This window comes from Etheostoma cragini, chromosome 1 (assembly GCF_013103735.1).
Source record: "Etheostoma cragini isolate CJK2018 chromosome 1, CSU_Ecrag_1.0, whole genome shotgun sequence".
Taxonomy (NCBI): Eukaryota; Metazoa; Chordata; class Actinopteri; order Perciformes; family Percidae; genus Etheostoma; species Etheostoma cragini.
In genome coordinates, this window is record NC_048407.1 from 8,782,518 (window position 1) to 8,808,408 (window position 25,891).

Sequence of the window (25,891 nt, forward strand, 5' to 3'; positions counted from 1 at the left end):
GAATTCAATTTTACACATAACATTTCTCACTTGGAGCAAACAATCTGTCACAGTGTAACACTGTTCATCAATAACAGGGTGAAAAAAATACTTTGACGGGGGGGAGAATTGGCATCAGCTGTGTGCTTGGTCATCAAGTGGTATTTCATACTGGACGTGCTGCGTTGATAGCTCAGTTCACAACGAATAAACACACATATCACTTTGTTCTAGTCAACATTTGGCAACTTTTAAAACGTAAACTTTCCATCCAAAATCTTATTAACATCCATTTTGGCGTCTTGCGCTCGCCATCCACTCAAAACTTAACGTTACTACTCTTTGACCGGCTCGCAAGCCCAAACGTTGTGTGTGCGGCGTGCCTGTTTTGTTTTGGGTCTAGCTAGATCCGGTGTGGTGTTGTAGTTTTTCTAACATTACTATGCATGTGAAAAAAGCTTGAAAGTTTGCTAGGCCAAAAATTGTTGCATTTAAAATGGGTTTGATAATGCCGTTAATAACATTGTTAATGACTCTGTCAATAACGTGTTTAACTGGCAGCACTAGTTTTGCCAACTAGCAATTTTTAGTTAAAGCTAGACAATACAGGGGATTTATTCTGAGGGGCGTATAGCTGTTGTGTGCTGTGCTTTTAAAACTTTGAATACTTAATGTAAAAATATTGCTTATTTAAAATATTTCTATTAAAAGATATGTAAATACTTTACACAGTACATTACTGAATTACCTTTTGGATCAATTAAAAACACTAAACTTTCAGTAGGAATGATGAATCACTGAGGAAGCTCACTAAGCCAAGGAAAAACAACATCTTAGAAATATGTCTTAGGTTTTATTTTGCATATGGGTAAAATAAATCAGCTTTTTTGCAAAGTACTCCTGCACAAGGAAATACTGAACATTTTTGATTTGGACTGAAGACGATTCCTTCACTTGCCTCTGTGTCTGGGGCAATGTCTGACCTGTTGAAGGAGCATAAAGAACTGGTGTCAGACATTTGATTTACAAATTACATCCTGAGGGGGAACAAAACGTGTATGTTTAAAGAAATAAATCAAAATAGAATTCGGCCTTGCCAAACGTCGACAGGGACAGCGCACAATTAAACGCGTTTCACCATAGCTAAGCTACATTTAATTGTGATCGACAAAAAGCATTTTGGCTTCCTAAATGTAGGTATCGAAACAATTTTGCTTATACTGAGGGTGAAGGAGTTAGCAGGTAAACTTCACCTGCTAGCTACAACATTCCTGCCGTCCTACAAGCTAACAAGCTAACTGTTAGACCTAGCAGCAAGCTACAGAGTCAAATGAGATTTGAGCTATCACCAGTGATACCGTAACCATCGCTATCTTAGTTGTGTACTTCTTAAAAAATTAAACAAATCAAGCAGAGATACTTACATGTCAAGCAGAAATGTGGCTAGCTCTGAATCCGTGTTGAATCCTTTCAGGAGGCGTAGCTCCCTCCACCTCTGAAAAGACGCTCTGATGTTGACCCTCGTTTAATTTTGGGCTCGGTTTAACTCTCTCTTTTTAGCTCGCTTTCCGTCATCGGTCTTCTTCTGTATGCCCGTCTTTGTTTTCTGAGCAGGTGTCACTCGAGAAATTGGCAGTTTTTCTGAAAAGTTGTTTCTCCGCGATTAGCACAGCTGCAGCTCACCGACAATCTTGAGCTTGAACACGGTACGCGCTGTGCGGGGGAGGGGTATGAGCAGCGCGTACACGAGAGTGAACGACAGTGCTAAGACAGCCCTCCTGGCTCTGATTGGCTGTTTCTGACCGGGAGCGGTGTATTTTTGCAAGTGTCAGTAGGAGCACAGGCAGGAGCCACAGGAGCTTGTTTTTTTTTAAAGATTATCTGTCTCATATTCTACTGTCAGGAGATAGCGACAGTTTTAACAAATGTGTAAAAAATACATTTTTACAAAAGTTACCTACTGAAGCTTTAATGAGGAAAATGCGAAACTGCTCTGTGATCCTTTCTTTTCTTACCGTGTGTTGGATGAGAAGATACCACTCTCCGATATCAATTTCCTAATTTAAGACAGCTAATAAACTTGTTTACCAAAGCGTTGCACTTTCTTCCAGTGTTCTAATATCAGGTTGATTTCTTGACAGAAGGAAGAGGGTGTTTATAGGTACACAGAAGCCAACATTTAACAAATGTACTCTTTTAAAGAAAAAAGGAACTCTTTAGATGGTCCTTTCTGATAAGAGATTGGAATTGTCTATTATGACATGATTAGTACATTATGTTCATTGTATTATTTTGTGATTTTCTATAATCAATAGGCAGAGGTGGAAATTAGCAAAATACATTTACTCACTTTACTGTTTTGAGTAGTTTTGTTGTGTATTTAGTATTTTTCAAGTATTTTTTAAAATCGGTAATTTAAAATCTACTTGATTACGTTTTTAGTAAAGTATTGGATATCACTACATTACAAATCCTATCCCTTACTAAGTAAAAAAACAACTTTGACTAACAAAAACAGAAAAGAAGAAAAAGATTGCGCCTGGAACCACCACAGTGACGAATCAGCATCGAGGCCGCCCGTCAGGCGCCAAGTCTTTCTGTAGGAGATTGACAACCAGATGGAGGGGGATCAGACGAGTGACAACGGTTCAGAGACGGTTTCAGTATGTAAACGCTAGCTGAACCCTTATCTTATTTTCACTACATGAGACAGATCCCCACCGCCCTGTTTTACAGTTTATTTTAATGTAATTACGTAACTTTTACTTAACGGGGCTGAAAGTAGAATTGCGAAGATCCAGGACTTAGCCCAAAAAGTTTAACATTGATAACTTCTCAGTCCCTCCTCCCCTTTCTGCTAAAGCCCCAAACTGTCTCATAAGCCAGTCCCCCCACAAGGGAGGATGAATGAGTGTGCATGAGCAGTGATATAGCGCCGAAGTCACGCCCTTCTTCTTCCAGTCAATGGGACCTATCATTCGAAGAAATTTTTGAATGGGAGTGAACGTGGAGAGGCAAATTATTTTTTGATCCCGTTTGTACTGAGGCATAGATTATGATGTTTAATTTAAAAGATAATGTTTTAACCAAAGAAAGTCTGAGTTTATTGTCAAACTGTTAAAAGTGTAAGACAAGGATGGCGTCTCGTTGAAACTACGACGTCTGTGTTGTACACCGGGGACGAAACGTTACTCTAATGAGCAGCGGCTCTGACTGCTCTTGCTTGTTCTTTTGCTTATCTGCTGAAAACACTTCAACGGCTAATACACATCAGGTAAGAGAATGTTACATGTGTTGTGGAACAGAGCTAAGCTAGTTAGCTAGCGAGCAAGTTGAGCATCAAGCTAGGTGACGTAAATTGCACGAGAGGTCACATGACAAACTTACAGCTAAGACTTTCTTTGGTTGAAAATTGATCTTTTAAATTGACAAACATCATATTTGTAGTCCAATTCAAACAGGATCAAAAAATAATTTGCCTCTCCCCGTTCACTACCATTCATATTTTTTTCCAAATTAGTGTCCCATGAAGTCCACTGCAGGGGCGTGACTTCGGCTCTCTATAGACACACAGTTAGTCAACCCCCCCCCCCGGCCCTAATTAGTGCATATGAACAGAGACATGAGGATTTTTACACATCATACTACAGGCTTTAGGTGGTGCCAGAGGAGCCAGATTGTTTGTTTTTTTAATTACCGGCTTCATGTAGTTCTCGTCAAATATGTCAGAAAGTTAGTTTTATAAGGCTTACCTACTGCACCTTTAAATAGTACTACTCATTAATTTTACCTTAGTATTTTTTTTTAGATACAGGTAATTTCACTTGTACTTGTACTGTAATATTTCAAGTCTCGGTAATTTTACTTGAGTACAATATTTTTGTACTTTTTCCCCTCTGTCAAGGTAATAGCAACTTTCAATGGCTCAATACTTTGTGTGGATATGGACCTCAGTCTTATTTATTTAAATAATCAATATTTTCATACAACCCTCCATAATGTTTTTCTTGGGCTCATTCATATGCACACAATAAAAATGAAATATTTTGCTACCATGAGACAGCCTGCAAGGATAATTGTAATGAGGCCTTCAACACGATAGACACTTCAAACAATGAAAATTATGAATGCACATATCCCAGCCAGAGTGTGAGTGGTAAAAAGATTTGCAGTGGGGGTTGTACACACACTGAATGCAATTACCATAATTTTCGATAATGTTTTGAAATAAGACGCACGAAAGGAGCACATGAGGGTGACCGCTTGTGAGATTACAATAATTGGCTCCCTTAGTTCGGGGATGGGCAATAAAGAAATGAAAGGTGCCTTGAAAAGATGTTGAAAACAAAGAGCAATTTCCGTTGATTTGGGTCTTTTAAACTATTCATAGGGCATCAATCCTATGTCATTAATTTCATCAGGACCTTAGATACGCCTGCACTACCTCACAGCTTGTTGAAATTACTGCCCCATAAAGCAGCATGACCTTCATTTCAATAATGTTCTTGGAGATTAGATAGCTTTTTTAGTTCACCTGAGTTCTTGATAAATATGCCTTTAGCTGGGCAATTTTATCTGGAGTATAGTTTTCAGATGGCAGGACTGACCTGCACTTGCGCTATGCTGGCCTGGTCTTGTTCACATTAAATTCAGAATACAAACTAGCGTAGTATGATCCAGCTCACTTAAGTTTGGTTTGAATCATTGTTGCCAGTGCCAGTCACATTTGGACTTATATTGGTTCAATCACACAGAGCTGAGATAGCACAAGCTGGAGCGGAACTGACTGAAGAAGCTAACAAAACTGACCATAGCCCAAAAGTAGTTAGCCATCTGCTGTCGGTTCTGAAGAACGGCCCAGAGGAAGAGATCCCTCCAAGGATGCTCGCAGCGTTCCTCTAAGTCAGGCAGGTTCTTCTGGCTGTGGAACAGTCGACCCTTTGCTGGCTTCTCCTGGAGCGCACAGGCAGTAACAATGTGTATAGTAAACAGGCTAACTACAGAGAAACAGTCTGAGAGGGTTATAAGGGAAAATCCCTCTCTGCTCAACACTCAGAGACAAATGCAAACTGTGACAAGGGGGCACAAATAGACATTGCTTCATTGCTATAAGCCAAAAAGGCTAAGAACCACCCCAAAGAGAAATGCAAGGTGGAACACCATACATCAGTTGTAAAGATTTCTTATTCAGTGCAGTATATATGATTTACTAGAACATGCAAGACAGAGAATATCACTCACTGTAGGAATCTTTTGGTAAAAGCCTTTGCAGGAGTCATGGAGAAAGTCTTTCAGCACTTTGGCGACTTCGAAAAGGGTGAAGCGGGGTTTCCGGTCCCCTTGCTCAGGCGGATGGTGCCCAGGTGGACCAGGTGTCCTGGCAGCTCCAAGCAGAAGCTGCTTCTCCTCGTACTTTTTGAGGAGCAGGTTGTGAAAGAGGCTCTTCTCCGACACAGACCAGTAAAGCTCCTGGAGACGACCGTAGGTAAGGAACTCGCCCAGGTTCACACCGTTGTCCACAAAGAGGCGCACAAAGTCAGGTTTGTCGTTGATCAGTGCATCCATCATCACCTCCTCAAGGTCCGATGCCTGTAAAGTAAGTTTAAAGTAGTAATAAATAAAATTAAAAACAAAAGACATGCTCATGCAAAAAACATTTTTGCCACGCTAGCAGCATGGCTCTAGGGATGGTCAATTGGTTGGTTGACTGATTGATTGATTGATTGATTGATTGGTATACAATTTGGTCAAACTGAAATATCTCAAAAAACTATTGGATAGTTTGCCAGTTTTGTACAGACATTCACAGTCCTCAGAGGGTAAAAAACTACTGTGTTTGATGATCCCCTTACTGTTCCTCTAGGGCCACCATCAGGTTGCCATTTGTGGTTTTCAGTGAAATATCCTTTCAGTTATAGGATGGATGTGTGTTTATGAGCAAATGTAAGTGGGCTAACACACAAAACTAAGTGAAGCATGCCAGAATTGTGGTTGTGAGCATATTAGCATATATACATTAGCATTCCGCTTACAGCACCACTCTGTATAGCCTCATGGAACCACCACAGTGGGTGGTTCTTTCATTCGGTAAATATGCTAAACTAATGGCGTTTTTCCACTGCTGGTAACAGCTTGCCTTGGCTCGCCTCGGCCCGCCTCGGCTCGCCTCGGCCCATTATGCTTCCGTTTTCCGTTGCAGATTGAGTAAAGCCTCAGCGTGGCTGGTCACTATAGCAACGCGTGATGACGTAATATTCAGCGCGGCTCACAACAGCACGTCGGCTACCTGCCGCAGCCAGAAGAAATGTTTTGTTTCAAAAGAAGCTGAAGGAAGCAACGAAAATCACCGCTAAAAAAAACAGGAGTTTGGGAATACCGACGGAGTTCAGACGTTGACATGACGGTTGTTCGCCGACACAAAAGGGTAAGTTAAGTTTCCTGGTAACGTTAGCTAACATTTGCATGTGTTCAGCGTCGCAGTCAGTATTTACTATACGCTATATAAAGTACATGAACGTTAGCAACCATGATTACACACCAACATGTTTGCTGTGTACTGTTTGTGTTTCAGAGCATTCACGCTTTGCAAAACCGCCGCCGCAGACCGTCTGGTGGGCGATGTCCGACCGGTGAAATCTCTGGTTGGGACCTACTGGGCTTTGTATAATCTTTGTGAGAGTCATGGACAGGCTTATGACAACGACTGGGATGGATCTGGGCCAGCAGAGCCGGGGGGACAGAGGAAGACCAAGACGTTTGGGAGGGTTTGATGCACTACTTGAAAAGCTAAATCTAAACTTTTGTTATATATATATTTAAATATATATATTTTGTCTTGTTTTTTAAAGTAACAGTGTGCAATATTGGAAACGACATGATTGCACTCTTGTTTGCTAAAAACGCAGTCATAAGTGACGACCAACCAGTAGTCTGCAGGTTTCCACGTCACCTTTTGGGCTCGCCTCGGCTCGCTTGGAACCTCGACTGAGGTAGTACTAAAAAAAGTACCTGGTAGCAGGTCCCAGGGACTTTTTTTCGTAATGGAAAACCAAAAAAAGCGAGTAGAGCCGAGGCGAGTCGAGTAGATACCACGCAGTGGAAAACCGCCATTAGACTTGATTGCCTATTGAAAACTTTACCACACTGAATGAAAGGCACACTGAAAATGTAATTATAAGAGCGTGACAAACCGCTTATCAAATTACTAATTGTATCACCTTCCACTCCACATCTCCATTAAAGATGTCACTCTTGGCAATATCCACCCTGTTCCAGGCCACAGCCAGCTTCAGTTCATCCAGGAAGTCTTGAGCTTCCTGACTTTGGCTCTTACATGCTGAGACACACACACACACACACACACACACAAACACACACACGTCAACAGGTTCCCATGTGGAGCTCAAAATGTCAAGGCTCACTCTTCATGCAACTCTAAAGTCCGACTCAAATTGCATGTTCTTCACAACTTCTCTCTCAAAAGGTACTTTACCCTTGACTAGCGCTTTGAGGATGACCGTGGACAACTCAGAGCTCTCCTGTTTAGGGTCGTGGACAGTAAGGAGATGCCCGTGATCAAGTATCTTCTGGATCTGATTGGCAGATTGACAGTCAGTTATTACTAATACCTTATTTTAGTTGAAAAATGTACAATTATTTTCTCATTAATGATTTGTTTTCTAAAATAAAATCCCCTCACTGTATATGTCAGCTTGACAAAATATTCTATCATCAGTATCCTTCCCTCTTCCTTCATCTCCTCAATTAGGTCATCACGTACAAGTTTTGAAGATAACTATGAAAAAATCTCAAATAAGCTTCCCTCACAATCTTCCCCAGTGTGCCCCATTTTTCTGGCAACGTTTAAAGTCTTGTGATGTGCATATCCGTGTATGCCCCTGCCTCCATGCTGTGCCCATCGCTCTCACCAGCTTGACCCAGTTACTGATGTCTGTGCTGTGGTGGGCATTTGGAAAGGTGTCCAGCAGCAGTTCATGAACACTGTCCATATCCCAGCAGCCCCTATTCATCAGCGTGACGAGGATGTCAGCCACGCCTCCCGAGCCTGCCAGGATCAGCCATGGTGTCGAATTGCCAATGCCTTTGTACATCCTCTGCAGACGGGGACACAATGTTCAGACTTGCAGGCAAACTCACAAACATACTAAGTTTCACTAAATAACATCTCAACTAAACAAAGAATTATATTGATCAGTGTTAGCTGTATTGCGTAATCTTGCATGGCTCTATTTATGCTAATGTGGTGGCTTTGACAGGCTTTCTAGCCGAAGAGATTAGCTTTGTGAAAACAAAAAGAATTTGTTTCTCAGTCTGGTTTTGGCCAGCAACTTCGGGAAGTGGCACAGACCAAATTTGATTTGGAGCCTAGTTCTCCAGCCTCAGCTACTGCTCAAAGTCAGATTGTGCACATTCATACGACAAAAGATATCTAGCTCTCAAAAGGTCTCTTTGCAGTCACGTCTTTAAAGTTCTTGATAATTAACACAGCATAATAAAATGAAACTGACCTTTAGGATCCTGGGCTCCCCGTGGACCAGGAGACACAGAACAGGGATCTCAAAACTGCCAGTTCCTGCAAGCACCAACAACAACATTTATGATAATATCTAATGCATCTCAAATTGTCTCAAAAGTCTGACCACACTGGCATTACATCACTGTGTGAATAGAGCATAGATTTCTACTGTCAACTGTAAAACAAGCATTGTCTAAGCAAAGTAATTTTCATATATATAGTGACAAAATCTTTTTCACAGGTTCCCTCTGTGTCTGAGTTGTGAGCAGCTAAAACAACTTCAACCGTTTTGGAGACCAGAAGAGGTAAAACTACCCATATTTCAACAATAAAACAGGAGTAGAGAACAATTTAGGGAAAAAAACTATCATGATGAACGAGGATTTACGACACTGCACGATCTGTTCCCATAGACAGTCAAAGAAAGTCTGTTCCACAGTAGCGGTTTGCCATTAGCCTACACCAGAAATCTAACGTGAGTTTAGCTAACAGCTAATTTGGCTAAACACTAGCTGAGACAGTCTTTAAATGACTCTCAAAACTGAAAATAACCGTTTAAATACATAACAGCTGTTACGTCTACGTTACTTTTGCTTGTTTAAAATACAATAATACTCAATACTTGTCTATTATTATTACTGTAAGGTCTTAATTTAGCTATAGCTGCTTTTCCCACTGTTTAGTTTGAGCAACGTTATTTTATCTGTATCAAGCTCTCAGCTAGCGGTTAGCCAAACTAGCTGTTGGATAAAAAAGCGTCAGCTTCCCGGTGGAGGCTAACCGTTCTCTTAGCTAATACATCGGTACAAGATCTGCGCTGCATACGGCATGATCTGTCATAGTTGTAGCGGTCAGCGGACAGTCTCATGGATGTATCAAGAGCACGGTTTACACTCCATCTCCATATACATATATAGCGGTGGAGATGGAGGCTATACAGTGGGGCTCATAAGTTTACATGCCCATGTTTAAGTTGACTAAAAAGAGTAATAAAAAATCATCTTTTGTAAATAGATCTTAATGCCTTAATTAAAAAAAGGAAAAAAACAACCTTTTAAGGACACCAATTTACTTAGTGGATGAATAATGTATTGTAATTAAATAAATGTTCTTCCTTAAAATACAAGGGGCATAAGTATACACCCCCTATGTTAAATTTCCATAGAGGTAGGCAGATTTTTATTATTAAAGGCCAGTTATTTCATGCATTCTGATGAAGATCCCTTGGCCTTTGGAATTAAAATAGCCCCATATCATCACATACCCTTCGCCATACATAGAGCTTGGCATGGGACACTTTCCATAAAATCATCTCTCAATGCAAATCAAGCCAGCTATTAGTCTAACCGTACTATGCCCCCTGCATTTTAAGGAAGAACATTTATTTATTTACAATACATTATTCATTCACAAAGAAAATTTGTGTCCTTAAAAGGTTGGATTTTTCTTTTTTTTAAATTAAGGCATTAAGATCAATTTACAAAAGATGTTTTTTTTGTATTTCTCTTTTTAGTAAAGTTAATGGGCATGTAAACTTATGAGCACCATTCTGTATATATTTATATATATATATATATATATATATATATATATATATACATACATATATTTGACGGCCTTTTAAAAGCTGTCTCAGCTAGCGGTTAGCCAAATTAGCTGTTAGCTAAAGTTTTTTTCATTATAGGAGAGGAGATTTTTAAATATAAACTCATGTTCTCCTCATTTGTTCACTGCTTTGTCCCTGACAACAAGAAATCTACAAAGATTAACTTTACTTTTGTAAAGTAGCACCAACTAACTGTCTTAGTCAATTGGAAGAATACTACAGGGATGAGCGTAAGACAACACCAAACGCTGGTAAGTCCACTCCCTTGCTGTTCTTTGGAGACAGTTTGCAGTTCAATAATTAATTAATACATATATTTTACTTCCCTTGGGCAGTGAACACTCCATACCCAACACACAGGATTTCAATTGCAGACGTGCTGCAAAACTCTGTTCTAAGCAGATGTGCATTCCCTTGACTACAGCTCTAATTTTGAGGAATGAGATTTTACAGTAAGCCATACGAAAAGGACATTAAATATGAAGCTAGGCTTTTTTTGAGGCTTTCAGTATATGGAGCAGCTACCTGTACTACAGCTCCACAGGGATCAATGCTTAATGCATCTATAATTTAACACCATGAAAGGGACAATTTGTTGGAAAAAATACTTATACTTTTAATTTTTAAGTGCATTTTACTGTTTCCATTTTTTAATTTAAATAAATCAAAGCAGGACTTTAACATTTAATTATGTCATTTTAAATTCTGGTACTGTTGTTCTAATTCTATTTCTGTGGGATAAAGGGCCTCACCTCCATAACCAGTACGCTGAAGAGAGATGTGTTTGAGCAGCTTCACCCTCATTTCACTAGTTGCTCCTGGTCTGTTGGGATCCTCCTCCACCAGCACAAAGTGGGAGTGGTGGCTGTCCAGGGAATACACGGACCCATGGGGCAAGTCCTGTGGCTTGTATACTGCTGGCTCGTCCACCTTGAGGACATGAATACAGGTGTGTAGACAGAGACAGAGGACAGAAGACAGCATGAACATGTTTATTGTGAAAGGTGTAAAATCTTTGCTCATTGACATTGCTGCTGTTTTCATCAGCTCGATATTGTTTCTGAATGAACAGAAACCTTGGCGTAGTGGCTAGTGAGGAGTGCCTCTCGGTTGTGGATCATGTTCCAGGGTGCGATGCCAATGGCCACTACACGGACTTTAGAGGAGGTGCTGGCCAACGAGTGATCCCGCACAGCCTGGCCCAAGTGCTTAGTGATGCCAAAGCGAAGGCCGTTAGTCAAAATCCATGCCCCTATTGAACAGAGAAACAGTTGCTTATGTGTGTGTATATGTAGTATAGGGAGTGGATGGGGACTTAATAGCCGATTTTAGACATTCTTAATAGTTCGTTATAACAAGTCTCTTACAGCCAGACATAACTTTAGGAAAGTTTTTTCCTGGATTCTATATCTCACAGAAGGCCTATTGATTATGCTAATTAGGTTATTGCCTTTTATAGTCATAAACCATTCTATGTTTGTCCTCCTAACAAGCATTATGCTGTGTCTACACGTGGCCAGTTATTTTCATAAATGGAAATTTCACCCTCTCCATTTTTGGAAAAGTATATGGTTACACGTACCCTTGTACATATATATGCCGTCAATACTGTCAAGAGCATGCCAAACCTGTAGGTGGCAGTGTAACGAGAAGCTCAAGCCAACGTTAGCCAATCAGAATCCCGAAAATAGCAACACATTACTTCTCTCTCTTCTCTTCCTCCCTTCCTCGGCTGCCTAAACCTCTTTTTCTCTCAGTTTACATGCAAACGTGCAAGCGAAGATTTCCAAAATCTCTGCGTTTTTTTTTAAAATAATTGTTTTCAGAGCCGAATTCTCCATTTACGTGTAAACAAAGGGCACAAACAAAGTTTTTCAAAATACCAATGTGTAAACAGAGCTTTAAAAGTCCTTAAAACATTTCACTCATGCATTGTTTTTTTATGAAAAAAGTAGACGTTTAAATAAAAGAGTTCATATTGGTGATGTGTTTTTAGTTCTTCTGCTACTAGCCAATTCTCTGGAAACAGAGAAGCAATTCTTTATCAATGGCAGGTTGATTTTAAAGGCTGAGGCCAGTTTTAGCTGCTTGATTATAACCTGTGCTCTGTGCAGCCTTCACAAGTCCTTTTCTTAGAGTGTCCCTGAGCCAGGGCTTCATCTGAGTCAGCTCATCTCCTCCAACCAATGCCACCACCAAGTGCGGAGGAGCAAGGCCCCACTCCTCTGTCAGCATCTGGTAGATCAGCACTGGGTCTGTGTTGCTGCGCACCCTCACAAACTGGGTATAAAAAGACAATTTGTTATGTCATTATTCTGCAAACTCTTTCTATGCTGCTATACAACTCTCAGTGTTAATGTTATCTGGTTTCACCTTTCCTCTTGTCTTAGTAGGGCCAGAAAAGTCAATGTCGCCCACTCTTCCCGATGCCCAGTGACTCTTTTCCTTCTTCATTCTGATGGCCATGCCTCTGGCTACATTCTCCAGTGTCTCATCCACTGTAGAGCAGCAGGAACAGCCCAGCAGGACACTGAAAGAAGCACACAATCAATGGATAGGGGTAGTGTATCATGCATTAGTTTCTACCACACACAATTGTAAAATAAATAAATAAACTAAGCTGTAGCACAATCTCTGAGTAAAATATCCTTTTCAATATGTTCTTCATAAGCATGCAACCTCTCTCCTGGCCTTCCTGTAATGCGGCAAGCATTTAAATAAGTACTAATACTATGGATAAAGTAATAATACTATGGAATCCGCCACAATCTTCAAACACAGACTTTAAGACTTACCTCTTGAAATGTGCAACTTTTGTCTCTACTTTTTTTTAATTACAAAGGTTTTAGACTGCCCAATTAGTTCAGTGCTCAATTCAAGCTACTGCAAACATTCGTAGTTTTGTTTCAGCCATGGAGGTGATTCTATTGTTCTGTGCATGTTTTGGTGTTCTTTGGCAAGGGGGTTTCAAAAGTTACTTGTCAATGTGTTGCAGGAAACTAAAGCCATGGGCCAAGGACAAACAGATTAAAAAAGAAAAGGTACTTTATTATCAAACACATGCAGTGAAATCCATTCTCTCCATTTAACCCATCCCTCAAGGGAGCAGTGGGCAGCCAATCACAGCACCCAGGGACCATATCCATATTTTAGTCAGGGCCTTGATCAAGATTGGAGAAGTACATGTTTTTTGATGGTGGGGGAAACCGGAGCACCCAAAGGAAACCAAAGCCAACATGAGGAGAACATACAAACTCCACACAGAAGAGCCCGGAACGACCTGGATTCAAACCCAGAACCTTCTCGCTGAGAGGCCACAATGCTGACTATTGGGCCACCATACGGCTGCCATTGAGTTATTTATAAACCCTTTCAGATAATACTCCTAATCATTAAGGCATATAATAATTTCATGGAAATGTTCCGCAGCCACGTCCATTTATGTCTGACATGAATCATCCACATACCATGTAGCTTTCACCATAATTTGCCATAAACACATTTAAATTTTCACAAACTTATTTGTATGATTTTTTCATGTCATATTTGATACATAATAACTCACTAATCTACACCATGCCATAACCCTCACTTTTGTCCTTAATTGGGCAAAGCTTAAAGCATCACAGTGCATATTATGTTAAAGCAGATCCAAATGCAGAGGTGGATGACCAATATACACATAGTCAAACATTAAAAACAACTAATTTATGATTCTGCTTTATTGGAGGTATTTATGGTTTGGCTGCTTTGTCCATAATCTGCTGTGTCATGAATACAGCACTTAGTATTTAACAGAAAGAATTCTTTGTCTCCAGCTAGGAAAGTATGACTGACATGAATAATTTAAATAGAAAACTATGCTTGGAATTAGTTAAGGCTTCTTAGTCCGAGACAAATGTTAGCTTCCTGTAGCACTTCTTCCTTTTATGGCTTGCTAACCACAAGTCAGATCTGATTGCTTGCAAATTATCTGATAGGGTTTTCTTTATCATTAATACTGAACTGCACTGCAATGTGTTTCAGATAAGAGCTTCTGCCAATTTGAATGATTGTATTGTTTATATCACTCCGTGAGGAGGGAATAGGTCTACTCTATCTGTTGAAGCATCATTGACTTTCACAGACACACAAAAATACACATACACACACATATACACACACCTGTGCTCCTCTGACCACTCCAGTACATCCCCACATCGCAGACATCGTGTCTGTGGCTGCAGTGGCACCTGTAAACAAATGAATGAACAGATGTCAATTTTCTATTTACCATTTTCCTCTAAATCCATTATGACGCAATCGCACACTCCTTTAACAGAGTGGAAGGCTCTTAGAAATACTTGTGGTCAATGCAAAGTTGGCAGAATTTTCATCCTCGCTTCATAGGCAAAGTGCTTCCTGCATGATGTAACCCTGTCACTCGTATACATGAAATAATACTGTAGGCTTTCAACACAATCTCTAAACGTAAAAGCTCTCTGACATGTCAAACGGCTATCAATTTCCTTAAGCAGACATTTGACTGCTTGGTGACTGGGTCTGTGTGTAGTTATTGTTGTACAAGGAAACAGCCAGTATGATTACCAGTATATCTGAATGGTTAATTTAATAGAAATAAATGACACTGAGTTTAGTGTGAATGAATGAATGAATGAAACTCATTAATTATTGATAAGATTATCCATTTGCATGAGTAAAGGCAACTTTATTTGCGCGGGCCGTGTGTGGAAGATAATTAGAACAACTGTATATTTCTTTGACAAAAAGCTTCTGTGGGTGCCTCAAATTAACAAAAGTGTCTTAATAGAATTGTGGTTCAATAGTAAACACAGACATAAACACAGACACACACACACACACACGCAGAGTTAATTTGTGATAAGCCTGGAAGCCTTTATTTGACTACAGGTCTGGATCTGGGAGGGAAAAGAAGACTGGGTATGCAAACAGGACCATTTGCATGCAAGGATATGGTCAGAGACGCCCTTACACACCCAAACACATGCACGCATGTGTGGGAGCGCACACACACACAGACACACACAAAAATAAACAGACATTTTGCTTGAAGTCTGGCATAATTAACTGAAACATAAGAAATTATGATCTGGGATTTCTTAATTCATAGTGTAGGCTACATACAGACCGCAAATACACAGCTAAACTGCACAGCCCTTAAACTATGTAATCATGAGGAAAAAAGAATATACTGGTTAGAAATCAATACTTGATTTCAACATTTTATAGCAGTTGAAAATATATACGTGGAAGGAAAAAATCAATCATTCACTTTCACCATAAACCAAGGGAGGTAAAATATTGCACATAAAAAGTGTTGCTTACTAACATAGGTAGGCAATGCCATTGAGTAATATGATTGCAAGATTGGGTCAATAATAGGAAATATGTGTCTGCATTTGTAATAGGCTACTTGTGAAGAAATACTGTAAGTAGGCTACACAAGGAGCTACATCTCTGTTTAATGTAACAGTTAGGCTTAAGAAAAAGACAAAATCCACAACTTCTGCTTCACCTTCATGTCAAAATCTTCAACTGTGTAATTAGCTACATCCTCCAGTTATGAAATCATATACAACTTACCATTATAGCCTACAGCACAATTTGTCAGTCATTGCTTTTAACTAGGTATTTCTACATATCAATCTATTCATTCCTTCTAGCTAACCTTCTTTGTTCGCTTGCTGACTAGTTTTCACACTTTTGCATAACTGCAACATGTAGCTAGCTAGCGTTAGCTAGTTTTAAAGTGTACAGTTCACTTCAGGTTAACATGTGGATAAATTAACATTATTCACAAACCGGCTAACTAATACAATATCAGGTTAATGCTAGTGGACTCAGGCAAAGCCTGGAGTGTGCTAGTTTGCTAAACTGTGGATGAAACCTTATCCCATTAGATGACTACAGCTCTTGTGAAATGGGTGGCGACTAACTGCAGACCTGTCAGCGTTGTACTAGACTTGGGTCTTAAAGACGTACTACTACGGTCGGCATGTTCTTACACGTTGCCGTCAAGGGGGACAGTAGTTTCACGCATACACAGACAGCCTGTTGGACACGGAGAAAGCAGCCCAACTAAAACTGCTGTAAACACTGTCTCACTAACCAGTGATCATTGTTAAAAAGCAGTTTTTCCTCACCAAATGCATACTTTTGGGGGGAAATGTTGGGTCTTTGTAAATAATAGAATGTGGTCTAGACCTACTCTATGTGTAAAGTGTCCTGAGAAAACTTCTGTTATGAATTGACACTATAAATAAAATAGAATTGAATTGAATTGAATTGGACATCAATAAATAATGAAAATCATTTAGGAGTTGCTGCGCACTATATTGACTCTAGATTCAAATGTGTTTCTAGAGTCACACATTTTTCTTTTGTTTACAGGAAATAAATGAATAATAAACAAATGCAAATCAAAAGTCAAGTTCATAACGTAGCTTTCTTTGCATTTCTTTGATTCCCAAACACGATACACTGGTAACAATTGCTTTTCATTGTTAATATGTAATGAAAAACTGTTCTGAAATGCAAAATAATAGAATTTTATTCATGTGATAGAACATGTGATTAATCGCAATTAACTATAGAAAAATCAGAATTCAGAAATTAATTTAATCGCAGAATATATATATATATATAATCTTTTCACTTGGCCAAACGTAGAGCCGTCCCAACAGAAAAGAAAACAGCTGCTACACTGTACAAACTCACCAGAGGTGTGCCTGGTTTCTCCTGCATGGCTCAGATAAATGTTAAATGTGTCTTCTCCTCCTGCTGCTGAACTCTACCTGTGAGGGTGTTCCTACCTGGGCCATCGCCTTAGTGGTATAAAGGTGGGGCTCTTTCTCCTGGCCAATCCCAGACGCTGCTGTGCACCAATGCTTTGCATGTTGGTCAGGCACTTCAAATCGCTCTCATCAGGACCACATCATCCTGCTGCCCTAATGCAACACTTGTTTTTTTTTTCAAATACTTTACTTTTAAAGAACTCAAACGTTTGGGATATTTTTTTTTAACTTATTTTTTACCCAAACATCTAACAATTTCCAAAAAAACAAAAAAAGTGTAGGCTAATTTTGTATAATAACCTATTGCTAAGCTTCAGCTTTGATCCTCACTCCATCAATGTGACAATGTTGCACAATTTAATATGAGTCGAATGGAAAGAAATATGTAGGCTAACAAATATGAAAAATGAGTGTCTGATGAATTTGAGATTAGTAGGCTAATTGTGCTCCATCATAACGTGTTAGTTCAGGACTAAGCTTACATTCTTTACTAAGCCATTACAGCAAAGAGATTCCACAGAGAAGCAGTTTACCAGGGCTGTGGCTCATATCACCAGGCTAACACACTATTTGCATTCTAGCATAAAAGGGCCCTGTGAGGGTGTTTGACTGTGTGAGGCCTTCCTGTAGTCTCTCAGCCTTAGTTGAAAACAAAACAACCTTTTTTTCTGTTTATTTAAAACAGTTTATGTAAATATAGGCTATAATAAACTGTAGGCTAGTTATCTAATATGTGGAAAACAAGTCTTTAAGTCTGTAAAACAAGCAAGCCAATGGTTCCTAGACATCCATTCATGGTCTGAGCGTTCAAATGTGACGCCAAGGTGTCCCAACCACAGCATCGGATGAGTTGCGAGTAAGATTGTGTTGGCTAAACGATTGCAAGTAAGGGAAAAGTAGGAAAATTAACTCACAATTACAATATTTGTGAAATTGTAGGCTATGGGATATTTGAACCAAGAATGTCAGTCAGACAGAAGAAGACCTATAGGCCTATGGTTAATTTGAATAGATTGCCAGTAATATCGCACAATGCAAAATGGAAGTGGAGACCATTGGATGGCCTCTGTGGTCTTCAACACACAATGATTGGATTTTGCACCCTCCCATTGTCCGCCAATGCAGAGAGCTGCAGCCAATCAGCAGCCTCTGCCCATTGTGTGCAAACAGAACAGCGTGCGCCCTTCATCCTTTAAATGGTCCTGCGGGAAATGTGCTGACCAGAGCAGACCAGAAGGAGACAGCAACAGCAGCTTCCCCTTAAAGTACAGGAAGACCTTCCCCATCTCCACCAGAACTACCCGTAGGATGGATCCCATCAGGCGCAGAGAGTCGGTTTGCAGGAGTTTGTTTGGCCCGGTGGACCACGAGCAGCTGCGCCGGGACTTGACGCGGAAGCTGCAGGAGATCAGTGAGCAGGACAGCCGCCGCTGGAACTTCAACTTCCAGACTGAAACGCCGCTGTGTGGCCGCTTTCAGTGGGAGGAAATACCCGCACACTGCGCTGCTGCTATGTATCAGGACGATGTCTGCGAGGAAGACGACAGGCTGAGTAAAGAAGAAGTAGAAGAAGAAGAAGAAGAAGAAGGCGCAGCCGGGATCGACCAGGAGAACTGCTCCAGCATCTCCAACACACACAAGTGTCCCGCTGAAGTGACGCCCGTCCGCAGGAAGAGGACGCTCTCCAAACCGGCCGCCAAGAACAGAAGCAATAACGCCCGAATTACAGGTGAGCGACCCGGCTTGCAGATCCATTTAGACTTGCGTTTGTCAGTATCATGCTACAACCACACAATCACACTTCGATTATGATGATGAATAATGCGTATTTATTAATAATGTTCTCTTGCTTTTCCTGGCAGATTTTTTCCCAAAGAGAAGGAAGACTACAGAAACCAAGAGCACCCAGAATCCTTTCCACACAAGTTCCAATGAAGCAGCTCTGTGCAAAACGATAAGGTGAACATCGTGCTGACAGTGGACTAATACTATTTATGTTTTATGGACTGGACCCAGGCCCATTCACTGCACCAAAGGATGTCTTTATTACATGTTATTTTATTACACTTTATTCTATTGCCATTTGTAGTATTAGTGAGTTAAATTATACCACTTTCTGTTATTTATTCTATTTATAGACTTTTATTTAATGTCTTTGCATTTCTTTTCAATTTCAATTCAATTCAGTTTTATTTATACAGCGCCAAATCACAACAACGGTTGTCTCACTGTGCTGTTCATAAAAGAGCAGGGCTAGACCGTACTCTAGACACTTCCTCCCTCTTTAGCAGTGATAAGTTGCTGAAACAAATATGTTTGTTTATAGATGTGTTTTTTCTCTTCTCATTTTCATCTCTTTGTTATGGAGCATTTGAAAGACTTGATTTTAATTGAATTTTGTTTCTGTGTGTCTTTTGCAATCTTGTTGGTGGATTTCTGCAATACGAGTTGCTTCGGTTAACTATATAAAAAGCACTGTTTTGTCCTTGTCATGTTTGCCTAAATTAACTGAGACTGTAAATGCCTACAAATATTGTAATTTTAATAAACTGCTTTATCAGTGACACTTTTGTACTTCTGATTGGATGGTTATCAATACTGCTGTCTTCTAGGAGAATCGTTCCTCTGAGAAAGGCCTCTAGCACGTTGAAATATTTCATATGCAGACAAAAACACATCAATCTGTAGTCCAAATTCTTTTGTTGATAAATGACAATTTAATAAATTTGCGTGGGCCATCATCAAGCTGGTTTATTTAGTTGTGTAGAACAATCATAGCATCTTAAATTTGTTTCCTAGCTTGAGTAAAATGTGACAAAATAGCTCATAAAATTTCATGAATTTTCCAGCCAATGTTTCTCATTCTACAGTCCAGAATTCCTTCCTTCCATTGAAAGCTTCCAAATGAACTGGACCCCCGTTTTTAGGATATGAAAACAGCAACAATAAAATCTTCTCATCATGAGAGTGACTCACACTTTATTTAAAAGCTGCTATAATAACTTCCTGGCATTAAAAAACAGACCCTGGAGTTCGGTAATTGCAGTGATTTGTGAACAGAATTTCAAATTATTAAATATTCTTTATGACTTCTCTTTGGTTTTATGCTGACTTTGTGGCAGCCACACATGAGTAAACTAATAATAAGTGTTCCTCTAAAGTTGTAGAAAAATCTACTCAAGATGCAAGTTTGGCAATCAAAAGGAGAAAAACGTTTTAGAGTAATTGCATTTCCTGGGCTGTATTATGAGATATTCCATAAGCACAATCATAAGGACTGTGCTGTCAGGCTTGAAATTATAACCGTTAATATAAGCTGTAACTGTCATATTAGCCCATTAGAGAGGAGGCGTATTCACCCCCACGGTGTTGCGCTTTCAGCTCGAGAGAATTTCAAGAGACCATCTGGCCGCAGAGCAGGACAATTGGCACAAAGCAGAGTGTGCCATCTATTTCACCTGCAAATCAGCCTTTAGAGCTCCTCAACCCCCCCAGGTCTTTTCTTAACTTTTCTCTTTTCACTCTGTCTCTTTTCAAAGTCAAAGCAGCTATTATTGCTGACATGCCCAAGCCGATCCTACTAATGCTCACTCTCCCTTTGGCTCCTGGTAACTTGCGTGCTACGGCAGTGGAGAGACTGTGTTCAGGCATAAAAGAAAGAGCAAACACCACATTTACATTTTTAAAAGCCTAAATGCAAAGGACAGCCAATGTTAAGTGTGTTAATTCTGCATGAGGAACAGATGATCTTGCGTTCATCTCTAAAGGATTCAATCAATAATCAAACTATCCCTAAGGTCCAAAAAGTCTCATGGGACCCCAATGTCTCCACCCAATACATGACTTGAATTCCCTTGAGATGTAAACTACAGGTTATCAGTACATTGTCAGTGAATGAAGCTTTTCACTGTTGCAGTGATTGTGTCAATTAAAACTTCAGTGATGTTGCTGACTGTATTAGAGATGCACCATGTTTGTTCACGCACTAAAATAAAACCGGCTGCAAATTTGACTCAGGAATGGAAATTGTCTTAATCTTCATGATCGTGGCTTCTTTGGATCAGGCTTTGATCAAATTGTTCAAATTATAAGAAGCTAAATGAGAAAACTGCCAAAGGAGGCAGACGTTAGGATTTGCAAGTCCATAACTGAGCTCAGTGACGTTTTATTCATTTAATGACTAAGCCATGTGCAGTGTGGATTCAGGAATCTGGTTTGAAGTTTGAAAGTGAAATAAAAACAAAAATCATTAAGAATGTTATTACATTTGTAGCTTTGTGCGTCTTATTCCCGCTGATGATTCAGCCAATAGCATCTCAGTAAACTGTAGCCTGAGATGATTCCTTCTTCTATTCACTCAAACAAACAGGTGTTCACATGCAATTTTGTTTTGCTGTTTTTTGGATGGAGTGATTCCTTTTATTGTGTTCATGACTGTTGCGGGGAGTGGGGGGTCTTTTTTTAAAACCTCCACGCCCTCCCCGTAGTGAAACTTTGCCCTCCCCCACCTACTGGTCAGCACAAAGGCCAACCACCATCAGCACACTTTTGGAGGGTGGGGCCCATTGTTGCGGACACCAGAGGCAGATGGCCATTTGGACCTTTACTCCACATGGACACTTGTGTGAAGGAATGCCTGGACACCCCATGGATGGCCGGCGGGGGGAAAGGGTCACCATCTGCTGTCTAAAGGTCACCCGTGTAAAGAGCACTACTTTCAGCCATTGTTTTGGCTATTTTGCATAAGTGAGTGAGGATAGCTACCCCCACCTAGCAACAATAAATGACATTCTGCTGCCAGCACGAGTGATATTCGCATATTAAGGAAACAGTGACTTGAATCTCCTTAAAGTTAAAAGTAAAGCACATGTTTGATTGATGACTGAGAAGAGAAGAAACTGCAAAAAAAACACTTTCTATTTAATGTAAAAGTATAACTTTTTGCTTCTATTAAACCACCTCTGGCACAGGGAAATATCTCACTGTAAACTGATATTTCTTTAGCTCATTTGTTTTAGGCAGATATTGCCCTTCAGGCACCAGACACCACACATAGAGACTTGGTAAATAATTACCACAATTCTTTATTGCAACAGAAGAATATTTCTTAAAACGTGAAAGAGTGAAAAGTGAAAAAAATTATTTGATTAAAGTAAGTATTTAAATATAAGGCATCTTCCTTAAAGATGAACTATTTCACAAGAATACAGCATAATGAATCATGGTACATGGAGGTGTGGCAGGGGCAATGTCTTTGGCTTTAAACTAAATAGATTTCAAGAATTCATACTGTATACATATATAAAATATGCAACAAAAAAACCTTCAGAGAAATCATTTCTAAAATATTTTGCACATTTTTCAAGTTTCTGAAACTTATGCTGAGGTGTTGAAATGCCAATAATGATGTTTCTCTCTCACATGTGGATCTGATGAGATGTTTCACGCGAATGGCATGATGCCAACAATCAGAAAAGCATCAGCTGCTAGATAGCTTGATAAATGGGTGATAACGAAGCCAGTCAGGGCGAGAAATAAATGTTTATTTCTGTCTTTAATTTGGCAAACTGTGTAACAGATTAAAAGAAAATGTACAGTAGCTTGCATAGCCTTACACACCCATGCTAAAGTTGATTAAAAAGAATTAAAAAAAAAATTCTTTTGGATATTGATCTTGGATGTAGGAAAATCCAACCTTTTAAGGACATCAATTTTACTTTTTGAATGAATAATGTGTTGTAAATAAATAAATGTCTTTCCTTAAATTACAGTGGGCATAAATAGACACCCCCTATGTTAAATTCCCATAGAGGAAGGCACATTTTTATCCTGGATCCAGGATACTATGCATCCTGATAAAGTTCCTTTGGCCTTTGGAATAAAAATAGCCCCCCCCACATCATTACACACCCTTCATTATTCATCTTTTTTTTAAGATAATTTTTTTGGGGCTTTTCCCTTTTATGTCAGAGTGACAGTGGATAGACAGGAAAGGTGGGAGAGAGACGGGGGATGACACGCAGCAAAGGGCCACGGGTCGGACTCCAACCTGGGCCGCTGCAGGACTCAGTCCACATGGGGCGCACGCTCCCACTGGGTGAGCTAAACCCTCCCCTAGAACATTTACTTATATACAAAACTTTATCCATTCACCAACAAAATTGGTGTCCTTAAAAGGTGGGATTTTCCTAAATTGTTTTTAATTAAGGCATTAAGATCAAAAATCCCAAATATGTATTTTTCCTCTTTTTAATCAATTTTGGCATGGGTGTGTAAACTTATGCAAGCCACTATATAAGGCCTTCATTTTATGCATTTTAAAGCTGATAACTAAAAATCCTTGCCATCTGCCTTTAGCCGCTCTTCAACCAATGCAAGGGAATAACACATCTCTTACCAACAGACTAAGCTTTTTCAGATTTTTTGGCCTTTTGCATTAGTTTCTATAAAAAAGAAGACAAAAAAAACTTATGTAAAATGTGTATGATCCTAGCTTTCATGTATATCTGTGTTGTGTATTTACCCAACCCGACCACATGAATTCCTCAAGAGTCAACAGCTAAGATGACATTTCTATACAGTACACCTCTGCTACTCGCCCGAGAAGCTTGAGCAGGTGCACGACTGTAACTCTGGACAAGTAGTGTGCCTGCAGAAGAGGGAGACTGTTTATGCAGAAGTGTTGTAGTAATATTTTAGCTTAAACTACTATTGTAGTCATAGTTCCATTATCTTTATTTTGACTGTTACTGTCACTGTTCATCACACCCCCAACCGGCCCGTTAGACACTGCCTACCAAGAGCCTGGGTCTGTCCGAAGTTTCTCTCAAAAAGGAGTTTTTCCTCGCCACTAAATGCTTACTCTTGGAGGAATTACTAGAATTGTTAGGTCTTTGTAAATTATAGAGTGCAGTCTAGACCGACTCTATCTGGAACGAGTCTTGATTGTCTCATGAATCCAAGGCAGCACTCGGTGAGCAATAAACAAACAAATGGTCATTTTGAGGGTGAAGTATTCCTTTAAACAGTAATCACTTTAACAAAAAAAAGATCTAGAAAAGTCAGAAATAGGTCTTCATCCAAATCTATTTTGACCAGTGAGCGGGCAGGTTGACAGACAGAGTAAAAACTGCATTTGACATGTTATAAATTCTACTAAAAAGAGAATCACTTTGAGGCTGTTTGGTTCCAGGTTTCAGCTGCTCTCATCCTGACTGGCAGTGCTTCCGAGGGGCGGGTTGGGGCAGGCTGTGGTGCTGGCGGTGTTGGAAGAGAAGGGCGAAGGTGATGAAGACAGCTGGTCGTAGCTTGGCAGGCTGTCCTGGGTGGGGAGGACATTGAAGGTGCGTCCAGGCCGCGGCTTCGGCCCGCCTACACCTTCACCCTCACCGACGTTCCTCTGGTTTAGCAGAAGGGCGAGGGACTCTGCGATGCGGCTTAGCGTCTGGTCCATGTGCGTCATCTATGACAGTGGAATCAAATATTGATAAATGAAAGCAAAATTTACAGGCCTGGCCATTAAATAACTACTTGTGATGACCTGTAAACGATGCTTTCCCAGGCACTTGATACGTGAAACTAAAAATCACTCAAATCTAACTAAACCAAATGTTATTTACAAAATGTAATACTTGACGAAAAAGAATTGCGTTGGGTAATTTTATAGAAGGCAGGAATGTGGGGCACACTTGGGGAGGGATTTGGGGAAGAGGCTGTGATAAAACATTTGAGATTTTCTTAGTTTTGACACATCTTAGAAAGACGATGAAAGAAAAACAACATCAAGGTTTGTCTTTCTGCGCTGCAGAACTGGCACAACCTGTTAAAAGATTTAAATAGAATCAACAATACAAGGGCCACATGTCTATGCACATAAATTTGTTTTTATATTACAAAGCCAGTTGTACTTTTGTTGCATAATCTAAAACTCTTCCCAATTTGAGTTTCTTTTGAAAAGGGAAAATGACACTTTATGGTCAAAAGGGAAGTTTTACATTTTCATGAAAAGTTCAAAATATGGGTACAAGAAAGCAATGGCAATGTAAGTGTGTGACTTTGCTCTTTCACAAACAAAATACACGATCTGAGAGCGTTAAAGACGAGGGAACATTGCTCCAGTTTTCAACTGAAGTTGCATAAAATCCCACCTTGTCCTCCAGCCGGTTGAGTCTGGATCCGATAGTGTTGGTGCCTTTGTCTTTCGCTCGGTCTTCAGAGAGAAGTACATAATGGAGGAGGAGGATTAGGACAGATTTTTTTGTTTCTTGCGTAGTTACTGTAATACATTTTTGATAGAGCAGTGCAGTGATTCATTACCGGAGCCTGACTGGAACAAAGTTATCTTCCCTATAGATTGGTCCAGTCTGAGAGAACAAGTCAGAAGAACATACATTTAAAAACCATCTCTGTGTTTCCCCTCTCAGCCTCTTGTTTCTTTTTATTTGTTGCAAGAATTAAAAAGAAAACATCATCTATTCAATTCAATTCAATTCAATTAAATTTTATTTATAGTATCAATTCATAACAAGAGTTATCTCAAGCCACTATACAGATAGACCACACTCCAGAATTTACAAGGACCCAACAGTTCTAGTAGTCTCCTCCAGAGCAAGCAACAGTGCGACAGTGGCGAGGAATAACTTCCTTTTAGGCATCTAGCATTGCATAACTCCAGGGATCTCATTCATATGATTCATGTAAAGCAGTTTACCTTCTTTGTAGCTCCTTGATTCGCACCATGAGGTTGAGGTGGCCCTGGGAGTATTGCTCGATCACGTCACGCACATCATATGGCTTACGAGCTTTCTGCAACAACACACAAAATGTAGCATAGGTTGTGAGGTTTAGAGGCCAGGCACGGTTCATTCTGTCCACTTTGTATTCACTTTGGCATAAAAAAACAGCGATTGCAGGTTTGCGTAGAATACTTGTGGCAATAACGCTGAGGATGAGGTT

The 25,891-nt window shown here is 39.9% G+C and overlaps 3 protein-coding genes across 4 annotated transcripts in view; 1 reads left to right on the forward strand and 2 right to left on the reverse strand.

Moving 5' to 3' along the window:
- The window catches only part of trpm5 (transient receptor potential cation channel, subfamily M, member 5), a 29,855-nt gene extending 12,897 nt beyond the window's left edge, over nt 1-16,958 (reverse strand). Inside the window, exons 1-12 of the mRNA XM_034877882.1 lie at nt 16,860-16,958; nt 14,286-14,353; nt 12,495-12,651; nt 12,221-12,401; nt 11,198-11,373; nt 10,874-11,051; nt 8,508-8,572; nt 7,908-8,093; nt 7,472-7,571; nt 7,197-7,315; nt 5,221-5,568; nt 4,789-4,932 (exon numbers count right to left, since the gene is read on the reverse strand). Coding sequence (XP_034733773.1) covers nt 4,789-4,932; nt 5,221-5,568; nt 7,197-7,315; nt 7,472-7,571; nt 7,908-8,093; nt 8,508-8,572; nt 10,874-11,051; nt 11,198-11,373; nt 12,221-12,401; nt 12,495-12,651; nt 14,286-14,353; nt 16,860-16,886 — 1,749 coding nt within the window. The 5' untranslated portion in view covers nt 16,887-16,958. The remainder of the gene's footprint in view (nt 1-4,788; nt 4,933-5,220; nt 5,569-7,196; nt 7,316-7,471; nt 7,572-7,907; nt 8,094-8,507; nt 8,573-10,873; nt 11,052-11,197; nt 11,374-12,220; nt 12,402-12,494; nt 12,652-14,285; nt 14,354-16,859) is intronic.
- A 1,143-nt stretch (nt 16,959-18,101) lies between these two features.
- Nucleotides 18,102-19,500, forward strand: cdkn1ca (cyclin-dependent kinase inhibitor 1Ca). The gene is made up of 2 exons (XM_034877991.1): nt 18,102-18,665; nt 18,799-19,500. Exons 1-2 carry the CDS (start codon nt 18,245-18,247, stop codon nt 18,897-18,899), a joined length of 522 nt encoding a protein of 173 aa, XP_034733882.1. The 5' UTR covers nt 18,102-18,244; the 3' UTR covers nt 18,900-19,500.
- Nucleotides 19,501-23,212: 3,712 nt separating this feature from the next.
- Nucleotides 23,213-25,891, reverse strand: part of kcnq1.1 (potassium voltage-gated channel, KQT-like subfamily, member 1.1) — a 41,281-nt gene continuing 38,602 nt past the window's right edge. The window contains exons 15-18 of one of the 2 annotated variants that reach the window (XM_034877911.1): nt 25,647-25,741; nt 25,253-25,299; nt 25,084-25,145; nt 23,213-24,398 (exon numbers count right to left, since the gene is read on the reverse strand). In XM_034877911.1, coding sequence (XP_034733802.1) covers nt 24,132-24,398; nt 25,084-25,145; nt 25,253-25,299; nt 25,647-25,741 — 471 coding nt within the window. In that variant the 3' untranslated portion in view covers nt 23,213-24,131. The remainder of the gene's footprint in view (nt 24,399-25,083; nt 25,146-25,252; nt 25,300-25,646; nt 25,742-25,891) is intronic. The other variant, XM_034877920.1, reaches the window with a different exon arrangement.

Excerpts from the sequence above, each read along its gene's own strand:
- cdkn1ca (XM_034877991.1), top strand. The coding sequence starts at position 18,245 with ATGGATCCCATCAGGCGCAGAGAGTCGGTTTGCAGGAGTTTGTTTGGC. Across the intron at positions 18,666-18,798 it reads CAATAACGCCCGAATTACAG|ATTTTTTCCCAAAGAGAAGG; the intron begins GTGAGCGACCCG and ends TTTTCCTGGCAG.